This window comes from Poecilia reticulata, chromosome 3 (genome assembly GCF_904066995.2).
Source record: "Poecilia reticulata chromosome 3, P_reticulata-male-v2, whole genome shotgun sequence".
NCBI classification, from domain to species: domain Eukaryota; kingdom Metazoa; phylum Chordata; class Actinopteri; order Cyprinodontiformes; family Poeciliidae; genus Poecilia; species Poecilia reticulata.
Window position 1 is genome coordinate 21,033,864 of NC_088832.1, and position 18,693 is coordinate 21,052,556.

Sequence of the window (18,693 nt, forward strand, 5' to 3'; positions counted from 1 at the left end):
TAGAATAATACTCATTTTTACAGTTTGTGCCTCTCAAGACTAGTAAATTAGGTGAATAACTATAAAAATGTTTTTTCGGATTGGATAGGTCATCCACATTTGGTTGCTTAAGAACCATCTATCACCATTAACCGTTAGACAGCTGATGATGAAGCTGTGGCAAGCTGTAGGAGGAAAGCAATACGTTTGCTGCTTTCCATATCCTTAATATCTACTGCAAGCAATAATCAACAGGAACAAAAGGGTCTAAAATTAACCTCCCGAGAGCTGTCAGTGACAACGGTTCAACTGCGACTGGTTTAAGATATTTTCCAAATTCTGGAACATTATCAGTAACGGTGCAGTTGTAATCGACACAGGTGTCATAAAAAATAACATGTTTGCAAAATACCTTTATAACACAAAATAAATTCAAAATGTTTCCTTCCCATCTGCAGTTATGTTTGAAAAGACAAAGAACATTTCCTTTAAAGGACACCCTGCCAACCAAATGGCTTTTCTTTGCTAGGCGAATGTAATGTTTTTTTAATGAGCATTAAAACACTTTTTGTATATGTATAAAAAAATAAATAAATCTAACCTAAAAAAAACACCTCAAAAAAACAAAACAAAAAGAAAAAAAAGATAAAGAAAGGAGGAATGTGAACAAGAAACAGCTAAACCTGCATATCACATCCTTTGGCCCACGCTGCATTTTGCTCTAAATTGTTCCCATAAGTGCTTTAACAGCTGTTCTAGTTACCTGGCAGCAATGCAAAGAGATCCAATGACAAGTCCAACTCAGTTCCTGATTCAGATTGTGGCTTTATTAAATATTACATTAAAATCATCTAGACTTTAAAGCCATGTTGATCCTCTTAATGCCAACTAGGTAGTACAAATCAGCATGAACATTTGGTTAAGATATATTGAAATTTTTATCATAATACTATAGGAAAATAGCTTTCAATTTTTCACCTTCAATTTAACAATTATTTTAATCCAACTTGTCAAAGGTTTATTTCTATAACTCAGGCTATTGTCAGTTGTAGTTAGTTTTATTTCAACAATTCAATTCAAATAGTCAAATCCATACATATCCACTATCCAAAATGTAGTTTTCTAGAAAGAAATTAAGTATTACATAAAATCAATAAGGAAGGATTTTTTTTAAGCGCAAGTGCCCACATATTGAAAAGCATGACTCTGGGGCTTTGATTTCCAAATAGAATGCAAATAAATAATATTCATCTTAAAAGAGGAGCTAATATGGAGCAATAAATAAACAACCGGTCAACTGTCAAGTCAGTAGTCTTCTATCCATCAATGTGTGCAAAGCATTTCTACATATGATTAATGAATCATGTAATATTCTGATTTTCTGGGATTTGTTAGATATAAGCCAAATAATGAAAATGATCAGTAATCCTGGAAAAAAAAACATCAGTGGGTGTAATACATCTGCAAGTTTGACTTTTTGTATTTAATTACTAACATAATAAATCAGACTTTTAAAGGTTGAGTTTCACCTAGACCTGCAATACCCAACAGTCTAGAATCGAATATGCACAATATTGTGTGCATATTCAATTCTAGACTAGATTGGAATTTGAGTCATTCTAATTTTTGCACAAAACAATTTTAAATCATTTGTTTGTATGGTTTCCATTGTGCATCAGTCAACATGCAGCTCTCAAAGCTTTTTATGACTTCTTTAAACTTTTGAAAAAAGATAGCAACATTTTTTTTCCCAATATTTATTGACAACTGAAGAGTAGCTTCAACAAATAATCAAGGCAACCGATAACTACGCATTGAGGCAACTGAAGCTGAATTCCTCTAAAGATAAATTGTGCATGCACTCCTTTTTACAGGGAGAAAATACTGTTGCTGACAATTAAGACCAAAAAAGATTAAACATATTCTTTTTAAAGCGAGGCATTTGTCTGTTCCACTAAAGCTGGAAACAGCAATGCTGTGTTCTTCTGAATTCAAAAACCACAAACTAGAAGATCTCAAAACAATAAATAGTCAAATTTACAATGTGACAAAAAACTAAACTTAAGATAGGTAAATATCCATCATCATTTAGGATGTGCAAAAAATTTAAATGAGTATGGTACACTTAGACATTGTGCTATTTTCTATGCATTCTTCAGTTTCCAATTGTTTGTAACAACAAAACTACTTACCCATTAAATAATAAGATGGAAACTTATTATTGAAATCATATGCTGAACAGCAATCATTTCACGCGACAAAATGATCAAATCCAATCAGAAATATTTTGGTACATCATGCAACCATGTTGACAACATTCCTCCTGAATTGATTACGCATGCAATGTAGGGACAAATGGATGTTGTAAATATGCTCGTAGTCTGCGTTTTCTCTAAAAGCAGCTAATTATTATGGAACAAAACCAAAGTCAATACCAGAATTAAGGCACAGACAAAACAAAACAAACAAAAAAGGCCTATAAGGTTATGTTCTCTTTTACAAACATAATCAATTCTGCTGTGAGGTAAAATGTTCAATAGTATTTAAAAAGAAAAAGAAATGTAATTTTGCCACTTTTGAACAAGACACAGAATTAAAAAGTTATCTCAAGGATATTACTTTCATTCTATCGGGTGGTAAACATACAGTAACAGTGCTAATCCTAGGCCTAACTCACCTTTTACTGCACAGTAACAATACATGATTGCTTCAGCACACAGTGCTGCTACTGTACTGTATGAACTTACACCCAGCTAATGAATAAGTCAAAGACAATGACAGCCAAACCCATTAAACGACTTGGAGTGCTTACCTACAAGCAACAAAAAAATAAAATTAAATAAAGTTTTAGTTTTCCCACAACATTAAACATCACAATCACATTTCAATAAAAATAAGTTAAAAAAAAAAGTGTGCAAAAACTCACTACTGTTCAACAATTACTTTTTTTTTAAACTTGTGCCACAGATGAATGCATACTTGTATATTTTAAATTTACTTTACCTGCTTGGAGCAAGGATCGGTTACGTCGAGGCGAACTTAGTGTTTAAGAGGAAAACTAACTTAAGACGTCGCTCATGTCGTTCATAAAACTTCAAATGTTAGAGCATGTAAAGCAGAGCGTACAGCCTTCCTCAGGCCGGCAGTAACTTCAAGGAGGGCAGCCGTCAAACGCACAAGTGCAGAGAAGACAGCCGTGTTGTGCGGCCAACCTTGTAAAGGTTTCATGCGCTTTCTTAAATGTAAACAATGTATGTTGTTGCATCCTACACAGCTGAGATGCAAGGAGTTCGAGAAGCTTTAACACCTGGCGATTTAAAAACTAAACTGTAAAAGACGTGACGTCACAAACCACTCGCGGTGGAAATATACGGGTTTAAATGGCATTTCAGACAAGACACGTACAACATGTTACTCTGTGTGCAAATAAATATGTAAACTGTCACAGGAGCTAATAAATCACGCCCACTGATCTAATAAAGTGCACCAAAGCTATCAGCAGGGTTTCTACATATTTTTCATTTTTGAACCTTCATACTTTTTCCAGACTGAAATTTCCAGAGTTTGTTCTACTTTTTATAGCATTCTGGACGTTTGAACACAAAATCATCAACCTTGAAGATCTTGAATAGAAACCTTATTTATAGGTTCCACACATCCTGAAACAGTGTTGAAACTGGATTCTGTGTGGCATTTTTTTGTTGTATTAAAACATTAATCAGAAGTTGTCTTATGTCTTACTCCTTTTTTGATTTCTGAATGCTGGATGGCTAGAATTGTACATCAAGCTCTTGTGTAGTAAATCAAAGAAAGAAATTAATTTAAAAACAAACAAATGCAAAAGCCACAGCATTCATGAAACATAATTGGATTTATGTCCTTTTGAAAATTAAAAATGAGAAAAAGTCAGGAAAAAAAAAAATAAAAAAATCAAACATTGCCCATCCTCTGCGTTCTTCTTTTCATACTTCTCCAGACCTGCAAAATGGTCAAATGAAATCCTGTAATTTTTCCAGACTGTGCAGGAACCCCGCATCAGGATGTAGACCTGGAAATGCTCCAGAAGTGACGCCCTCTCTGGAATGGTCGAACGGCTACTAGAGCAACACAGACTCATTCCTCTGGAAGAAAGCGGTATTATCATAACCCTGTTCTGCAAGCGGCTCGGGGGAAAAACTTCCCTGTGAGGCTTTTCAGGTGTTTGGTTTGTCAGAGTGCTGAAAGAGAGCACAAAGCTCCTCGCATGTTTGGGTTTCCACGGAGCTGAAATGTGACTCCATGTTCCATGCCAGGTCTGCTGACAGGAAGTCATCCATTACAGTCTGTGTTTCGTTGCTGGTCAGGAAGAGGTGCCCCAGGCCCTCTGCCTGACTGGTCATGGTCTGGGTTTCTGTGCTGTTCAGCATCCTTCCGTGCTCGCCCTGACCCGCGTGGGCCTGTGAGGAAGGACCTCCCGCAAACGAGGCGAGATCGGTTTGTGTTTCAGTATCTGAGGACTCTGTGCTTATAGAAAAGCTCGAATGTCGCAGGATGTTGCTCAGGGGCATGCCGCTTCCAGTATTTAGCAGGAAATCGAGGTCAGTCTGAGTTTGAGTGTCAAACAGCTCAAGATCGCTGGCTTGAGACCGGCTCTGTCCTTCACTTTGGTCCAGTTCATCCATGAGGAGGAAATCAGTCTGAGTCTGAATGTCTAGGGATCCCAGAGGTGTGTCGCCACCCAGGACGCCCAGTTCGCTCTCCTCCGTCTGGGTCTGAATGTGCACAGCGTTAAGGAACTCCTCAAAGTCAAAGTCTATTCCGTTGTGCTGCTCCTGAACGGAGCCTGGGCCGGACCCGCAGCCAGCAGAGGCCTCTGTGATGACCTGGTGATCAGACAAAATGTTCTCCAGATCATTTAAAAGGGTTATTGTTTGGGTCTGATTATCTGCCATGTTGCTTCCACCAAGATCGTGCGTCTGCACTCCGAAACACAAACCACCCACGGACTTTGAGTCCTCGTACAGATTGCTTCCAGCAGCGTTGAGGGTCTCATTTATATCCGCACACGTTTGGGTAGAAACGCTGAGAGAGTCGTTCTCAAACAGATCGGAGCACATTGCGGCCTGATCCTGAGCCTTCTCTTCCAGCTGGGGCATTGCAAAATATGTCTGCGTCTGCTTAGTTTTGTAAGGCAGCACAGATGAGCAGGGCGAAGTAATTTGACTCAGGCACTGGCTGTCAGTCTGAGCTCCAACTGATGATGTGGCTTTGGCTCTGGAAACGAACGTTTGAGTTTCAACACTTACTGGCAGGAGGACTTGGGCGCTCACACTAATGTCTGTTTGGGAGCAGGACGAAACTGAGGACTCGCTCGCAGAACACAGTCCAATTCCGTCTCCGGCCACCGGAGGCATTTTTGACAAGTAGGACCTGTCCGTCTGTATGTTTGTAGAGGTGCTTCTGCCGCACTGTCCTGCCACGCCGCAGTCGTCTGGACTTGCAGGATCCAGACTGACCTGAACCCCTGTGCTGATAGGACCTTGGCTAGAACGTGAGGAGGGCATGTAATCCTTGAAAGCTAAACGTTTCACATCGAGCTGGGGTAGGACCGCTCCTGGAGTTTGTGGCAGGAGCTGAAGAGTGCTCACAGAGCCTTGGTTGTCTACTGCAAGCACTACAGACCTCAGAGGGCCACCTTCGGTGGACGGAAGAAGGACAGGCAGATGGGCCAGCTGCATAACTGGAACGCTGACCAAAGCCATCTTGGGTTTTGGGAGGAGCAACTTCTGAAGACCCTTGTGGGGGTTGGCGCTCTGGTTCGTTGGCTCTAGGACGTATACGGCTGAATCAGAGGGGAGAGCCGTCTCCGTCGCTTCTTTAGCAGCGGGCGTCGTCTGAACAGTTGAATCGTGAACCTTCACTTTTTCAGAAACACTCAGAAGTTTCTCCATCTTCCGCTTTTTTACAGGAGGAACTCTGTAAACAAAAGAGAAAACAAGTTAGGTGAAGAGCAATCAATCAATAAACCGTGAGTATAACAATATCCCATTTGCGCTCTTTTTTTTTTTTACATGCCTGTGTTCTGTAGGAATTTCATGACCAGTCCGGTAGATATGAGACAACAAAGCAGCTCTGCTGGCATAGGGGCAGCCGCATGTACACTCATAGGTCTTCCCACAGTCTTCGATGTGCCTCTTCAGGTCCCATTCTGTGCTGTAGCCGTTGTTACATTTGGAGCACTTGTGTTTTTTCTCCGCATGCATCTTCATGTAATGCTACAATGACACATATTAAAGTAATAATAATAAAAAAAAGATATATTAACAAGACCAAAACCAACAGGAAAAAGGAAGAACAATGATTATTACATGACTAAACAATGCTCTGTTGGGGGAATCGTTGCTTCTGGCATTCATGAGGATACCACCCACCTACATGCTGCTGAAGGCAAAGCACAATCCCTCATGGCAACAGCTTCCCATAACAAGGCAACATGCTGCACCAGGCATGTTTCTTTCCCTCTTTCTTTTAGAATGTAACTATCCATATAATACGGACTCAGTGCAAATGCCTAAGAGTCCAAGCAATTGGCCTGACTTCATAAATCCCAAAGCGAACAAACACCCGCAGGGTGCAACTCCACATGCCTGATCCACAGAGAGCCCACCCTGAAACTCACAGGATGTGCCTCAAACACGAATGATGTGTTGGCAGATTAATAGAGACCTACTAAATATTAGACAGATGGTTTGATGGCACTGTGGTATGATATGATAACGGCAAGCTGCAGTTGGTAACCACATATAATGAGGCCCTAGTAAATGTAGAACATTAAATTTACATAAGGAAGTCTTGTTACTAAAATAGTCACTGCAAAACCTGGCAGATGTAGATACTTCTTCAGGTTTTCAGCAAACCTGAGAAGACATATTAAATAAATTGTTTGTGGTAAAATAAAAAAAATAAAATAAAAAAAAATCAAACAACTCAAATATTTCATTGTTTGAAATGCAACTGATCTAAACAATCGAACCATCTGAAAGAACAAAAGCACCATGCTATTTTTTTGTTTTTGTTTTAGGGTTTAGTGTAAAGTGGAGGAAACTTTGATTTATTTATTTATTTTTAATCGAGTCTCACATCACCAATGGGTTAAGACAGTCTTTTAGAAAGGTACAAAGAGGCTAAGAAATCATTGGATTTTTAGGGTGAGAGTACTTACTTGCTTAACCAGGGAGAACTGTGAGAAAGGTCTGTTGGGGCCCCTGGGACAGCCCTCGATGGGACAGCAGTAAAGTTTTTGTGAGCCCTTCATCTCCTTTCTGACTGTGGGGTTGACAATTCCATCCTGAAGAGGTTAGTCACAGCAAAAAGCCGAAAGACAACAAAAACAAAGACATTTAAAATGGTTGCCTTTTTTTTTTTTTACACGTTAAAGATGTACAAGTCTTTGATTCTGATTCGACAAATGCAGTAGTGATTTAAAGCCATTTCAAAACTGCAAAGTCAACAAGAAGTTAAAATTAAACCAAATACACTTAGTTAAAAAAAAAAAGTAGTTAAAATCGTGTGTGGTTGATCACTTCATTGCTGTAACAATGCTTCTTTACAATAAATACTCTATGACACTGTGAGCACATTGACTGAATTGCCACAAATGCTTGTTGAGAAACGGGATGACATCCCTAAGCAGAGTGTGACGAAGCTGCTGACCAGCATGAGGACGACGCGCCGGGCTGCTGTGACTCTGTGTGCTTTTCCTACAGTCTGAAGACCCTTTTTTTAGAGTGACTTGAAAAACAATATCATTAGCCGTAACAGATAAGAAAGCAGAAATATTTAAAGTGCCCACACATAAAACATTTATTATTTTTTCAAGATGTGTTGCCACCGTGACTTCTCTTTAATGCATTTCAAGAACCTCAGTTGTTATGTTGAGTAAAACAGATTAATATCCCCAGGAAGCTCCACTAAATGAATCCGACACATCATAAACAGGCAGCACCACTGCCACAACAAATACTGTCATCTTTCAGCAGCCAAGGTCATCTCCATCTGGTGAAACGCTAGAGGGAGAAGACAAGCTGAGGATGATGATTAAAGGGCTCTCTGCTTTATCAGCGAGAAGCGAGAGAGCAAAAAGCCCAGATGAAGAACTGTTGGTGTTCCTGCTGGTTGCCTTGGATCCATCACCTTATGGTTAAGTGCTGAAGCCTCCTTAAGGTCAAAATATTTGTCATCAGCATGTAGCTAAAAGAGCTAGCTGATCTACAACTGTTACGTAGTGACTGCAGAGATCATTTCTCTCTTCTGAGAAACTGTAAAATACAATTATGAGTGGCAATAATAGTCTGGAGCTACTCTATGGCAAGAGAGATGGCCAAACCAAAACATTCCAGCTACCTCAATGAAAATACCAACACCAGGCCTCCGTTTGGCAGCCTCAAGTCATGAATAATTCAGAAAAAAGAAGTGCAAAGTGAGAAGCAGCAGCATCCAAGAACTTCATCACCACTGGACTATCATCACCACCACTAATAGCAGTTTCACAAAGGAGCGTATTGATCTGCCTCCAAGTTTTCACTCAAATTAAATGTCAGAGTTTGCTCCTTTCTTTCATCTGAAAATCCAATGCAGATACACCAACGGAATTAAAGCTAACTGCATGGATTGTGATAAACAGGAACAAAACAATGGTTCAGTGAAGTCGATCTAATGATTTTCCAGACTTGCCTACACCCACAATGTTCACCGTCCGTCATGCTTATATGGCTAACGCAGCCTTTTCATGGTAAGTCCAGTGAGTTTACTGGTTCTTTAAAAAAAACAAAAAACTTCTCCAGTCTGCCTACATTCGCTACTAAGAGCTAATTCAAATTCTCACATTCACCTATTTTAAACAAAGAGCTTAGTCTGTCACTGGACAAAGGGGAGCCTTTGCCAGAAAGGAACTTCATTCATGGAGGGCAGACAGTGAATTACAGCCACCCACAGAAAGGTCCGATCCAGTGAGGACGTTTGTCTGACTTTAAGCCAAGAGCTTAAACTGTCTCTACTTCAACTTTATTTATCAAACCAACGTAAACCTTACAGAGTGCCAACTATTCACATTAAAACAGGCCTTCTTAGTCCCCACTGATTTTAATATAAAAGGCTGATCATGCACATTTCTGGCTCTGTTGTTTGGCTAGGATTGTTGTACTCTCTGGTGACATAGAGTTCAGCTCCAAAGTATTCATACAGTCGACATTTTGAGATTTAAAGTATTATTTACATTTTGTTAAACATTTTTTCAGACTGGACGTAGCAGCAACACTTTAAAGTGACCCTTGCCCTGAAGAGAATCAGCAGAGAGCGCAAAATGTTAAGGTGGAGGCAAAGAGCTCCTCCAACCTATCAACTTGGAGTTCATAACATCTGAGATTGGCTGAAAATACCAGTGGAAACATAAGGTTTCATTGATTGATTATTGAGAAAGGAATTAATTGTTGCTAAAATGATTATAAAAATTGTTTATTATTATTATGGTTTTCATACCATGTCTTATTAAGCCTTTCCAGTTAGTTACAAAGTTCCTGGTTAAAAGGCTATTAACAGGCTAAGACCTTCCTTCTAGCTGTGATTGGTTATTTCTGACCCAAAGATGGCATTCCTGCACATGGCAAGACCGCTGGAAGGAGGTGGAGGAGCTCAATTGTTTTCTCAAATTATTTGTCTTGTACCATACTGTCATAAAATAGTGAAAGTAAAAAGTTTTTTTTTTAAAAGTCATGTTTATAAAAGACACCTATTATAACATTAAAAGCAAACACACAACAGTATAATAATGACAAAATGCTGGCGTTTCTGTTTTGTACTACCAGCAAAACCATACACGTGCATTTTACTGGGGTAAGATGAAGTATATTACACAAAAAAATGGCAGGTAGTTTTTTTTTGTGTGATTTTTATTTTTCTCTTAAAGTGGCTGCAATAAGAAAACAAAAACTACATAAACCATAACACACGATAGCACATACAGCTAGTTTAAATGTAGCTAACCAGCCAGTGGCAAACTGTCACTACATAAGCATTACTCATAAAACTGGAAAAAAGCTCGAATAGTTTTTGTCATCTCGTCACTACTCATCTGTAAATGAGCTAATTCGAAGTTGGATGACTTGCGTTTTTCCAGTTTTGGGGCGTTCTCCATCACGAGTTAGCCAAATTAGCATTGCAGTTATTTCCACAGTTAAGCTATATTGGGATGTTTACCTGTACAGCTTTACTCACCTTTATTCGGTGCGACTTTACCAGATGCATGTTCAATGCAGGTGTGTTGGGGAGAATCTTGCCACATCCTTCCACGGTGCAGAGGATGTTCGTCCTAACTTCTTTGGTCAGCTCGATGATGGTGGGTTTTATTATTTCCCGACACTGCGGCACAGGCTCCTCGCAGCATTTCACGCCGCCTGCCGCCGAGTTATGCCTGCCATTTGCCTTGGCCGTTGCAGAAACGGCCATGTTTCTGTGTTGACAGTCCATTCTGTTTCGCATAGAGCCCCCCCAGCAGGAGCACTGAATGAACAGGGGCATGTCGTCCCTCGGTTTTGACTGAAAGGGACCTTAGCATGGGGTAAACGTCCCCTCAGCTTTGACTGAAAGGCGTCTCAGCCAATCACCACTTACTACGATGACGTTAACAAAGCGGAGCTTCGTCACGTCCAAGACAACTTCCAAACTTCCGTTTTGTAAAGTAGGACTGACGTTTTTTCAGTTAGACCCTAATTAAAAGCATAAATGTTAACCAAACAAATAATAAATAATTTATTTAGAAAAATATGAGTTTGTAGTTCAAGTTTTCATTAATACTTTGTACTTTTTTGCATAATCAAACTTTTGAAAATGCTTTTAATAAAGCATTTGCTTATTTATTTAATAACTTTACATGAGCGACCCATACTTTTCTCGTGTACAACTGCTACTGTTGGCCTCATCTTTCACCTTGTCTGACGAAGCAATTGAAACAACGGTAACAATACTCGCAACACGCTTGAGTTACAAAAAAACAATAGATTTTTGATGCATGGTGTAATACTATAAAGGAACGTCAATGCATAGTTCATCACTGGAACCAAATCTGGTTTATACGTTAATATTGTAGTATTACAGGACATATTGTTTTAAAACCATGCCTTTTTATATTACACTTAAACAAAACTTCAAATCCAAAATCACATCTAAATTTCATTACATAACAGAAAAAACTGCAGTGTTAATTTATTTCTTTTGGATATGAAATAAAAATATGACTTTATTCCAATTTTTTGCAAAAGAAATCAATTTTAATAGACAACTTGTTTCCAAAACTGCACAACTAATGTTTCGATTAAAAAAGGAGACCATAAAGACTTTTACTATACAATATGTATGCATTATGCAGGGTGTACTAAAAAGATTATCTTCAAGAACTTAACTAAGAGTATCGCAACAATTAATTGTACAGTCCTAACCCCTGACAACATAAAGTAAAAAAAAAAACACCAGCTTTAAAAATCCCGATTTACATGACATAAGGTGCATAAAAAAGTGAAAGATTTTATTTTTAAAAAGAGAAACTTATTAAAATGGTCTGATTTAAAGTAAATTGTCTATGGACAATAAGTTACCTGAAAGTGTGGGAAAAGTTGTGAGTCATTCCAGTAGGGGCCAATTTAAAATCAGGGCTGTGTCTGGCACAGTTATGATTAAGCAGTAGGAACATTGTCGGTAATGACAAAATAATTCCTTCCTTTTAGAGGAATAGACGACAACAAGGGTGTGACGGGGGTTGAGGCAATTCCTGCAAAGTGGAAGAAAACACAAGAGCGAGTTAGGCTGACACTAGAAAACTGCAAAACTCAACTTGTTTTCGTTTAAAATAAAAATAAAGTCTTCCTGTTTCTAAAAATCTGTTAAGTTCATCAACGCAAGATGCGGCTCATTCAGTTAGAGTCAAACAAGCCTGGTGGTTTCTACAATAAGTGTGTGCCCTCTTGTGGACATATTTAGAGAACTGCATTTGCTGAGAAAAGTTTTCACAAAATATATTAAATGTATCATTTTCTTTATGGCTGTGACCAATACACGGCTAGTACCTGATGCAGCACAATGTCTGAGTGATTCAAGGAGGTTGGAACTTGAAAATTTAACACTACATATGAATGGCTCATCCCGTTGTGTCATGGCTTCATTAGTGGGGTCTTTGAATTTTGTTTCCAGCTAAAAGAAAAAAAAACAACAACAAAAAAAAAAAGAAAACAGAAAAAAAATCAAATAAAAGCAAGACTACATTTCTGTGTCAAACCATGAACTATATTCAATTATTGTGCATTTTACCTGAAAGACTGCAGACTGTAGTGCAGGCAACGTCCCGTCGCCGAAGGTCTCTCCCGCCATTCGATGTCTGTTTGCTGATGCCTCGGCTTGCACTTTTTCAATGCGCAGCTCTAAATGTACACAACCAAGCACGCAACGGCAAAATTGCAATGTTAAAGAAAGCAAGACATCCAACATAAATAAATTGCCTGGAGATAATCCCACTCAACATACTTGAAATGCTTTGGTCACTCTCTGGAAGAGGGCTGGGATACTTTGTTGGAAACACCTAAAGAAAGAGAAAAAGTTAAATGAGATGATTCTCTAACAGAATCGTCAATTTGTGGTAAAAACGACTCTTTTAACCCTTTAAAATAAGATACCGGCAAAAAAAATAAAATAAATAACATTAAACTTAAACTACTGGAGTGTTTTGCTACCTCATCAGAGGAAGCTGGCTTACTTGTTGGTACTGCCTCATCAGCAGGTCCCTGAGAGCGGTCAGCTTCTGTCCACTCAGGTTAGCAGCCTTAATTTGTTGATGTTTCGTGGACAAAGTCAAGGCCTGCAGCAAAAATAACTTTTAGAAGATGGAAAGTACTTAAAATACACACACAAAAATTGCTTTTCGCCTCACCTGCAAGAGCAGAGGCTTATGCTTTGAAGACAAAGCATTAACAAAAACATAAGGGGTCTGGAGATAATGAACAACATATGTTGCTTTCAGGTGGTTGGGCCGAGACAAGCCGTCTCCCCAGGCAACTCGGATCCAAACAGCTTCGTCTGTGTGCTTCTTAATTTTGACCGACACCTTTGATCAAAATCAAAAAGACATTGATATTTCAAATAGAAGGTTAAAGACAAATGCCACCGCAAAAGCGTTTTTTTAGGCTCACATTTCTTTTGAGCTCACTGAGATGGGATTTGAATTGTTCCTTAAACTGCATTAGCTCCACAGAGTGAGCGTCGTCTGTGAACAAAAAAAAAACAACAAACAAACAGAAAGCGGTTAAATCTCATTTAAAGGATGTGAAAATATGAACAACAATCATTTCAGCAGTAAAATTCCAAATTGATGGTCACACTGTAATGTCTCCTCATCTTTAAAGAGGTGAGCTATATTTTACAAAACATGCCCAAACTGATATTTCTTTACTATGGATAAACATAATGCAAAAATACAAAATATGTGATATTGAAATTATATTTATACTGGTGCACATTATGGCCTAGATTTTAGCAGATTAATAATTGAAATGTCAGTTCCACTTTTTTATATAAATAAAAGCAAACTCAGGTTTTAATATTTGAAAGTTATAAGGTGGATAATCATGTTCTGACCTACCCTCAGGATCCACAAGCTGGAAGGTGTGCCACATTCCCTGGTTTGGATTCTCAGTGATATCTAAGACAATGAAACCAAAGTTAAATATTAAGTTTTACTGTAGTCCATTAATTAAATAACTAACAGCAATGAAGATGGATAAGACTGTTCAGACTGCCAAAAGTTATGTTTCTTTGACTTTATGTAAATAATGTTTCTACACAACAGTACCGAAGTGCTGATTATGACGACAGGATTTTTGAGCTTCGCTTTGCTTCACTTTCTTTTGTCAAATAAAAGCATCTTCCCGATCTTGAACAGCTCATCACTAGTCTAATCTAAAATTAGCTTTAATGAGCAAAAAGTGTCCTATTATAACTAAAGTGAGTTTAAAAAAATTAAAGTGAACTAAGTAAGTTTGTATCCAGAAAAAACAACTTTAAAAAGACACACATCTTCCTTCAAACATCGGTACAATTATACAACAGGCTTGTATGAATGGCTCTATGAATAAATTATAGTTCCCTATGAATACTATGCACCATCTAAACACTATTTCCATAAAAGGAGAAGAAGCAGAGGTGTCTGAAAAAAAATATATATGTTTGATTTTTCTTTCATTAATAAAATCTGTATGCTTTTCTTTTTTTTTTTTTTTACAAAGGTTTCTGCAAGATAATACACGAAAAAGTATCGCAAAGTCAAAACCACAGTTTACGAACTGTACTTACATATCATCTCAAGTTCTGTGATGTGTTTTACAGTCAGTTCACTTTCCTGTTAAGAAAAATTAACAATTACAAACAGTAACATCTATTGTTCATTTGAATTAATATCACATTTACATACAATAGGTGCTGTTAATCGCACAACAATGTGTTTAAAACATAAACGAATACACATACACCTTATTCAAGACAATAAGCTTGAACATACCTCACAAATGGAGACTAGTTCTTGGGCTATGGTCCATTTTGACTGAGTGAAATCTAAGGATTTTCGGTTTTCTGCGGTAAGACGCCCCCATTTGTCCAGCGTGGATTTAAGCATCGAAGCAGGGATCCGTCGAATCAGTCGCTGCAGTAAGTGTTTCACCGAATTATCCATATTTCCTTAGGCAACAATTAAAACCCAACCGGCGTACTGTAAAACTGTATTTGTACTGTTTAAGAGACGTGTTAGCAACTGTGAGCTACTGAAACACTCCAAACAAACCGCCTCTGCTACAGGCAGGATGAATCAACCAATCAGAAACTAACAACACGCCTTCTAGGTGTCCTTTAGCGCTCTCTGGTGAGTTGGAGTAGTAGTACATCCCCGTTTTCTACTATACTAAAGTCAGTGCGAATGAAAAGGTTGAACAAAAAACAATATTGTTTTTTATACCAAATAGGCAGACCGATTTAGATTAATTTACATATTTAACTGTCTAAAAATCATATTGATAAATTTATATTTTGTAATTCAAAACTAATTTTTTTTTTATTGAATTATGAATGCAGCGAGACCACGCAACTTTTCCATAATGTAAAAACTAATGTAAACAATAAATTTCCGCTTTTTGTTTAATTTGATATGATTAAAAGACTTGGCCTTTGCCTATTGTTCATTGTTGACTACGTTCATTTGTCCTTTGTTTACTTCATTTTGTAATGTTGACTTTCTTATAAAGTTTTAAAAATAAAAATACGTTAACGTTAACAAACTCAAACGCCAAAGCAAAATTAAATATTGCGTTTTATCTAAACATGTAGCATGAAAAAACAAACTCGGATACAAGTAGTAGATAGTTCTCTTGCATTTCCTCCAAACCTTTGAACCAACAAGTCCCGCCTTTTCTTGATAAAACGCACACGATTGGTCAAAATTAAATAAACTCCGACGATGATTCGTTGTTTGCTCCGCCACAGTGTTTGTGCCAAAAGTTATGAAAGCGTTGTGAGAATCTCCAATGCCCTACAGCTCCATGTCGTTCAAGGAGATTGTACTTGTTTCTGCTCTAACGTTGATAATAGATAGTTTAACGAGACCAGGTATTGCATCGAGTCACAGATTTGTTGTTTCTGGCGTGTTGATATGTTGTGTCGTGAATGTAAGCATGCGTGTTGCTTTAGCTAAGGCCTAGCTATTAGTTAACCTGACATTAGGTCGAAGTGTGCTGGGAAGGTTCTCAGAAGACACAGCTTTACCTCTGGTAAGTTTTATTCAGCTGACAGTGCTCAGTGTCTTCAAATAGCTTACAAGATGTACAGCATTAAAACAAACGGTTTCTAGAGACCCTTGTCATTTCTTCCGGTCCCTTACTACTATAAATCTCTACGATGAATGTAGATGGGCAAAATGTTTCATCGGTATGTTCTAGGTTTTAGGATATAATAATCTCCAATGGATTAATGACTGCGTTTCTAGTCAGAATAGAAGTTAAAAGATCAAAACTAACTATTCCTCTGGACAAATATAATGTATTTGTGTAAGCAACAATAAAAGTCAAGCATTTCTAGTAATACTTGGAATTAAGACGTAATTAGATCTACGGTAACCACCATTTAATGTCACTTTATCGCAAAAATATGTTTGTCAGATATTTCTATTTTGATTAATCTTGACATCAATCAACACACCTAAACTGCCTCTTCATAGTGACTGTCATTTTTCTCATGCATGTGTGATGGACATTCGGCTTCATATTCAGCCCTCTTTCACACCAAAATAAGCCCACTCTACAGTCTTCCATCACTTCCATGATCATTTTATTCTGTCCGGCTAATTGGAATTTTAGAAAAAAAAATGTAATATGATGACAAGAAATTTGCTGCTGCCTTCTTATTACTCATTACAACGTCCCTCCCAAGTCCCTCCCCTCCCTTCCACTTTATTCATTTTTACAGCAACCATGCTCAATTTGGAGGTGTGGGTGCACTTCCCTGCTGAGCCTTATTTCACTGGGGGCTCAGCACGTACTGATTTCTTTGTACGAGTTGCCTGATCACGGCACTGTTACTTGTTGGCGGTGGAATACGATGTGGATAGCAGCTGAACTGACAAGAGAGTTACAATAAACAACGTTAAGGGTTGCCAGAAGGTCTGGGTTATCATCAGGGTCACATCCGAGCATGCTAAACGTGAAACGGAGGAAAGTCACGCTTAATATGCGTGTGTTTATTTTGACTAGGATGAGGCTATATCTCCCATTTCACTTCCGTTTGATGACTTGCTGTACGCCAGGGGTGTCAAACTCCAGTCCTCGAGGGCCGGTGTCCTGCAACTTTTAGAAGTGCATCTGCTGCACCACACCTGAATAGAATAATTAGGTCATTAGCAAGGCTCTGGAGAACTGAGGAGGTAATTAAGCCATTTGATTCAAGTGTTTTGTACCTGTGGCACATCTAAAAACTGCAGGACAGCGGCCCTTCAGGACTGGAGTTTGACACCCCTGCTGTACGCAGTGTTGCATGTTTGTGTCTTATGTTTCTGCAGGTAAGTGTCCACAGGGAAGTCACAATGACAGAGCAAGACGGAGAGGGATGGGGTGGCATTAGTATCCTTTAGATGACCTCTGGCAGTACTGTGGTTAATGTAACGCTGGAAACAGTGAGGAGAACCATCCATGCTTCTCCAGAGTACTAACTAGGAAGGTTTTGTGGTGCTCTTCAGATGTGCTGTCTTATTCTTAGCGCCACCTTTGCTTGTTGTTTTCAGCGTTGCTGCAGTGGTTCCTTAACTCAGAATGCACCCTGACCTTTCACCTCACCTGCACACAGATGAGTGCAATGAACTCATAAGCCTCCTGAGACAGTGCCACAAAGAGGTAAGCCGCTTCTCTACCTTGTTTTCTCGCCACCCGTTTCTTAACTAAACCACGTAATCTCTTCATGTCTCCATCAGCACAACGTCATGAAGTTCTTTGGCACATGTAATGACGCGGACCGTGCCATGCGTCACTGTCTGAAGAAAGAGGTCTGTCAGTTTGTTTTTAGTTAATTATGAATCGGTATGTAAAAAGCGCCATGGTATTCATTTTATTTTGCTCATAATTTTCTCCTGTGTCTCTTGATTCCTTTCGTTTCACAGCGATTGGAAAAACGAGAGCGCAGCAAGAAGCACGGAGAAGAAATGCGAAAGAGGATAAAGGAAGGACCCAAGCAGTTTTAATACATCCACAAACATTTGGGTATAAAAGTGAACATGAGAACAAGGCTCCCATGACTGGTTTTCTGTCAACACAGGGGGACAGTGGTGGTTGTGTTTCTTTGTACATTTCAAATGGGCTTTATAATATCATTTACAGCTGATCGCACCATCATCTGTTGCACAGCTGTGTCATTTGTTTTGTTGGTGCCGAGCTTCTACCTCCATAATTACAGAGTAGATATTGGAATCTGCTCTAAGAGAGGATATCAAAACATGCAGGTCAGTTGGAGAAAGAAACGTCTAGCTTTTCAGATAAACACCGTCTTTCTCTTTCTTCTCTAATTAATTGATCTTAGAATTTTTTTATATATATTTTTTTAACTTTTATTTTAATGTGATGGTTCCAGTCGTCGTACTTGTTGACTACACCTCTCAGGAGTCTCTCTCTGCGCCCGCTGACAAAGATGGTTATTGTTATGAAAATTTGTTGAATGGGGATTTATGTTTCCAGATTTTTTGTTTTGAAATAAAATGTGAAATTCTCCATTTCAAAACTCAAATTTGCATTAACTAATTCAGTCAATAACACATTTGTCCCGTCCATTGACATATATATTTATATTACATGGTTCCAGCTATTTTAGTGGAAAAACAGTATTGTGACGTTCTCCCGTATGAGTAAGATTAATTAACCCTTTAGAGCCTGATATATGTCTGAAAATTTCAATTGAGATGCTTTTCAGCAAAACCTATTTGATTCTTGCAGATCTTTAGATCATTGACACATTAGGCTTTTGCATCCATGTAATTAAACATTTTGTAGGCATTTTAAAACACATGGCAACCCTTTTTTGTAAAACTATTCCCAATCTTTTTACACTACCGTTTACATTTTGTTGAGCGTGTGAAATATATTTAGCTGATGATGTTTGAGTCAGCAAGAT

General features: G+C 38.4%; 3 protein-coding genes across 8 annotated transcripts; 1 reads left to right on the top strand and 2 right to left on the bottom strand.

The window, feature by feature from the left end:
- Positions 1 to 784: 784 nt before the first annotated feature.
- atmin (ATM interactor) lies at positions 785 to 10,638 on the bottom strand. The gene is made up of 4 exons (XM_008405909.3): positions 10,231 to 10,638; positions 7,181 to 7,306; positions 6,034 to 6,233; positions 785 to 5,934 (listed from the first exon to the last, which is right to left on the bottom strand). Exons 1-4 carry the CDS (start codon positions 10,531 to 10,533, stop codon positions 4,173 to 4,175), a joined length of 2,391 nt encoding a protein of 796 aa, XP_008404131.2. The 5' UTR covers positions 10,534 to 10,638; the 3' UTR covers positions 785 to 4,172.
- An 877-nt stretch (positions 10,639 to 11,515) lies between these two features.
- Positions 11,516 to 14,921, bottom strand: cenpn (centromere protein N). 2 transcript variants are annotated; one of them, XM_008405907.3, is made up of 10 exons: positions 14,555 to 14,921; positions 14,350 to 14,395; positions 13,640 to 13,699; positions 13,191 to 13,264; positions 12,932 to 13,105; positions 12,758 to 12,859; positions 12,529 to 12,583; positions 12,316 to 12,425; positions 12,075 to 12,198; positions 11,516 to 11,779 (listed from the first exon to the last, which is right to left on the bottom strand). In XM_008405907.3, exons 1-10 carry the CDS (start codon positions 14,723 to 14,725, stop codon positions 11,685 to 11,687), a joined length of 1,011 nt encoding a protein of 336 aa, XP_008404129.1. In that variant the 5' UTR covers positions 14,726 to 14,921; the 3' UTR covers positions 11,516 to 11,684. The 2 variants fall into 2 exon arrangements, with proteins under 2 accessions (XP_008404129.1, XP_008404130.1); XM_008405908.3 differs by lacking the exon at positions 13,640 to 13,699.
- A 592-nt stretch (positions 14,922 to 15,513) lies between these two features.
- Positions 15,514 to 18,309, top strand: cmc2 (C-x(9)-C motif containing 2). 5 transcript variants are annotated; one of them, XM_008405902.3, is made up of 5 exons: positions 15,514 to 15,812; positions 17,096 to 17,156; positions 17,356 to 17,426; positions 17,504 to 17,575; positions 17,690 to 18,309. In XM_008405902.3, exons 2-5 carry the CDS (start codon positions 17,120 to 17,122, stop codon positions 17,768 to 17,770), a joined length of 261 nt encoding a protein of 86 aa, XP_008404124.2. In that variant the 5' UTR covers positions 15,514 to 15,812; positions 17,096 to 17,119; the 3' UTR covers positions 17,771 to 18,309. The 5 variants fall into 5 exon arrangements, with proteins under 5 accessions (XP_008404124.2, XP_008404125.2, XP_008404127.2 ...); XM_008405903.3 differs by having other exon boundaries at positions 15,514 to 15,651; XM_008405905.3 differs by lacking the exon at positions 17,096 to 17,156 and having other exon boundaries at positions 15,517 to 15,651; positions 17,318 to 17,426.
- The last annotated feature ends 384 nt before the right edge of the window (positions 18,310 to 18,693 follow it).

Bases quoted from the DNA above. Each gene is read 5' to 3' on its own strand.
- atmin (XM_008405909.3), bottom strand. From the start codon at position 10,533: ATGCCCCTGTTCATTCAGTGCTCCTGCTGGGGGGGCTCTATGCGAAAC. The intron at 7,307-10,230 runs GTGAGTAAAGCT...TAACCTCTTCAG, and splicing joins TAAAGTCGCACCGAATAAAG to GATGGAATTGTCAACCCCAC. The intron at 5,935-6,033 runs GCATGTAAAAAA...TTTTGTTTACAG, and splicing joins GAAATTCCTACAGAACACAG to AGTTCCTCCTGTAAAAAAGC.
- cenpn (XM_008405907.3), bottom strand. From the start codon at position 14,725: ATGGATAATTCGGTGAAACACTTACTGCAGCGACTGATTCGACGGATC. The intron at 13,700-14,349 runs GTAAGTACAGTT...TCATTGTCTTAG, and splicing joins CACAGAACTTGAGATGATAT to ATATCACTGAGAATCCAAAC. The intron at 11,780-12,074 runs GTACTAGCCGTG...TCCACTTTGCAG, and splicing joins CAGACATTGTGCTGCATCAG to GAATTGCCTCAACCCCCGTC.
- cmc2 (XM_008405902.3), top strand. From the start codon at position 17,120: ATGACAGAGCAAGACGGAGAGGGATGGGGTGGCATTA. The intron at 17,157-17,355 runs GTATCCTTTAGA...GAATGCACCCTG, and splicing joins AGAGGGATGGGGTGGCATTA to ACCTTTCACCTCACCTGCAC. The intron at 17,576-17,689 runs GTCTGTCAGTTT...TTCGTTTCACAG, and splicing joins GTCACTGTCTGAAGAAAGAG to CGATTGGAAAAACGAGAGCG.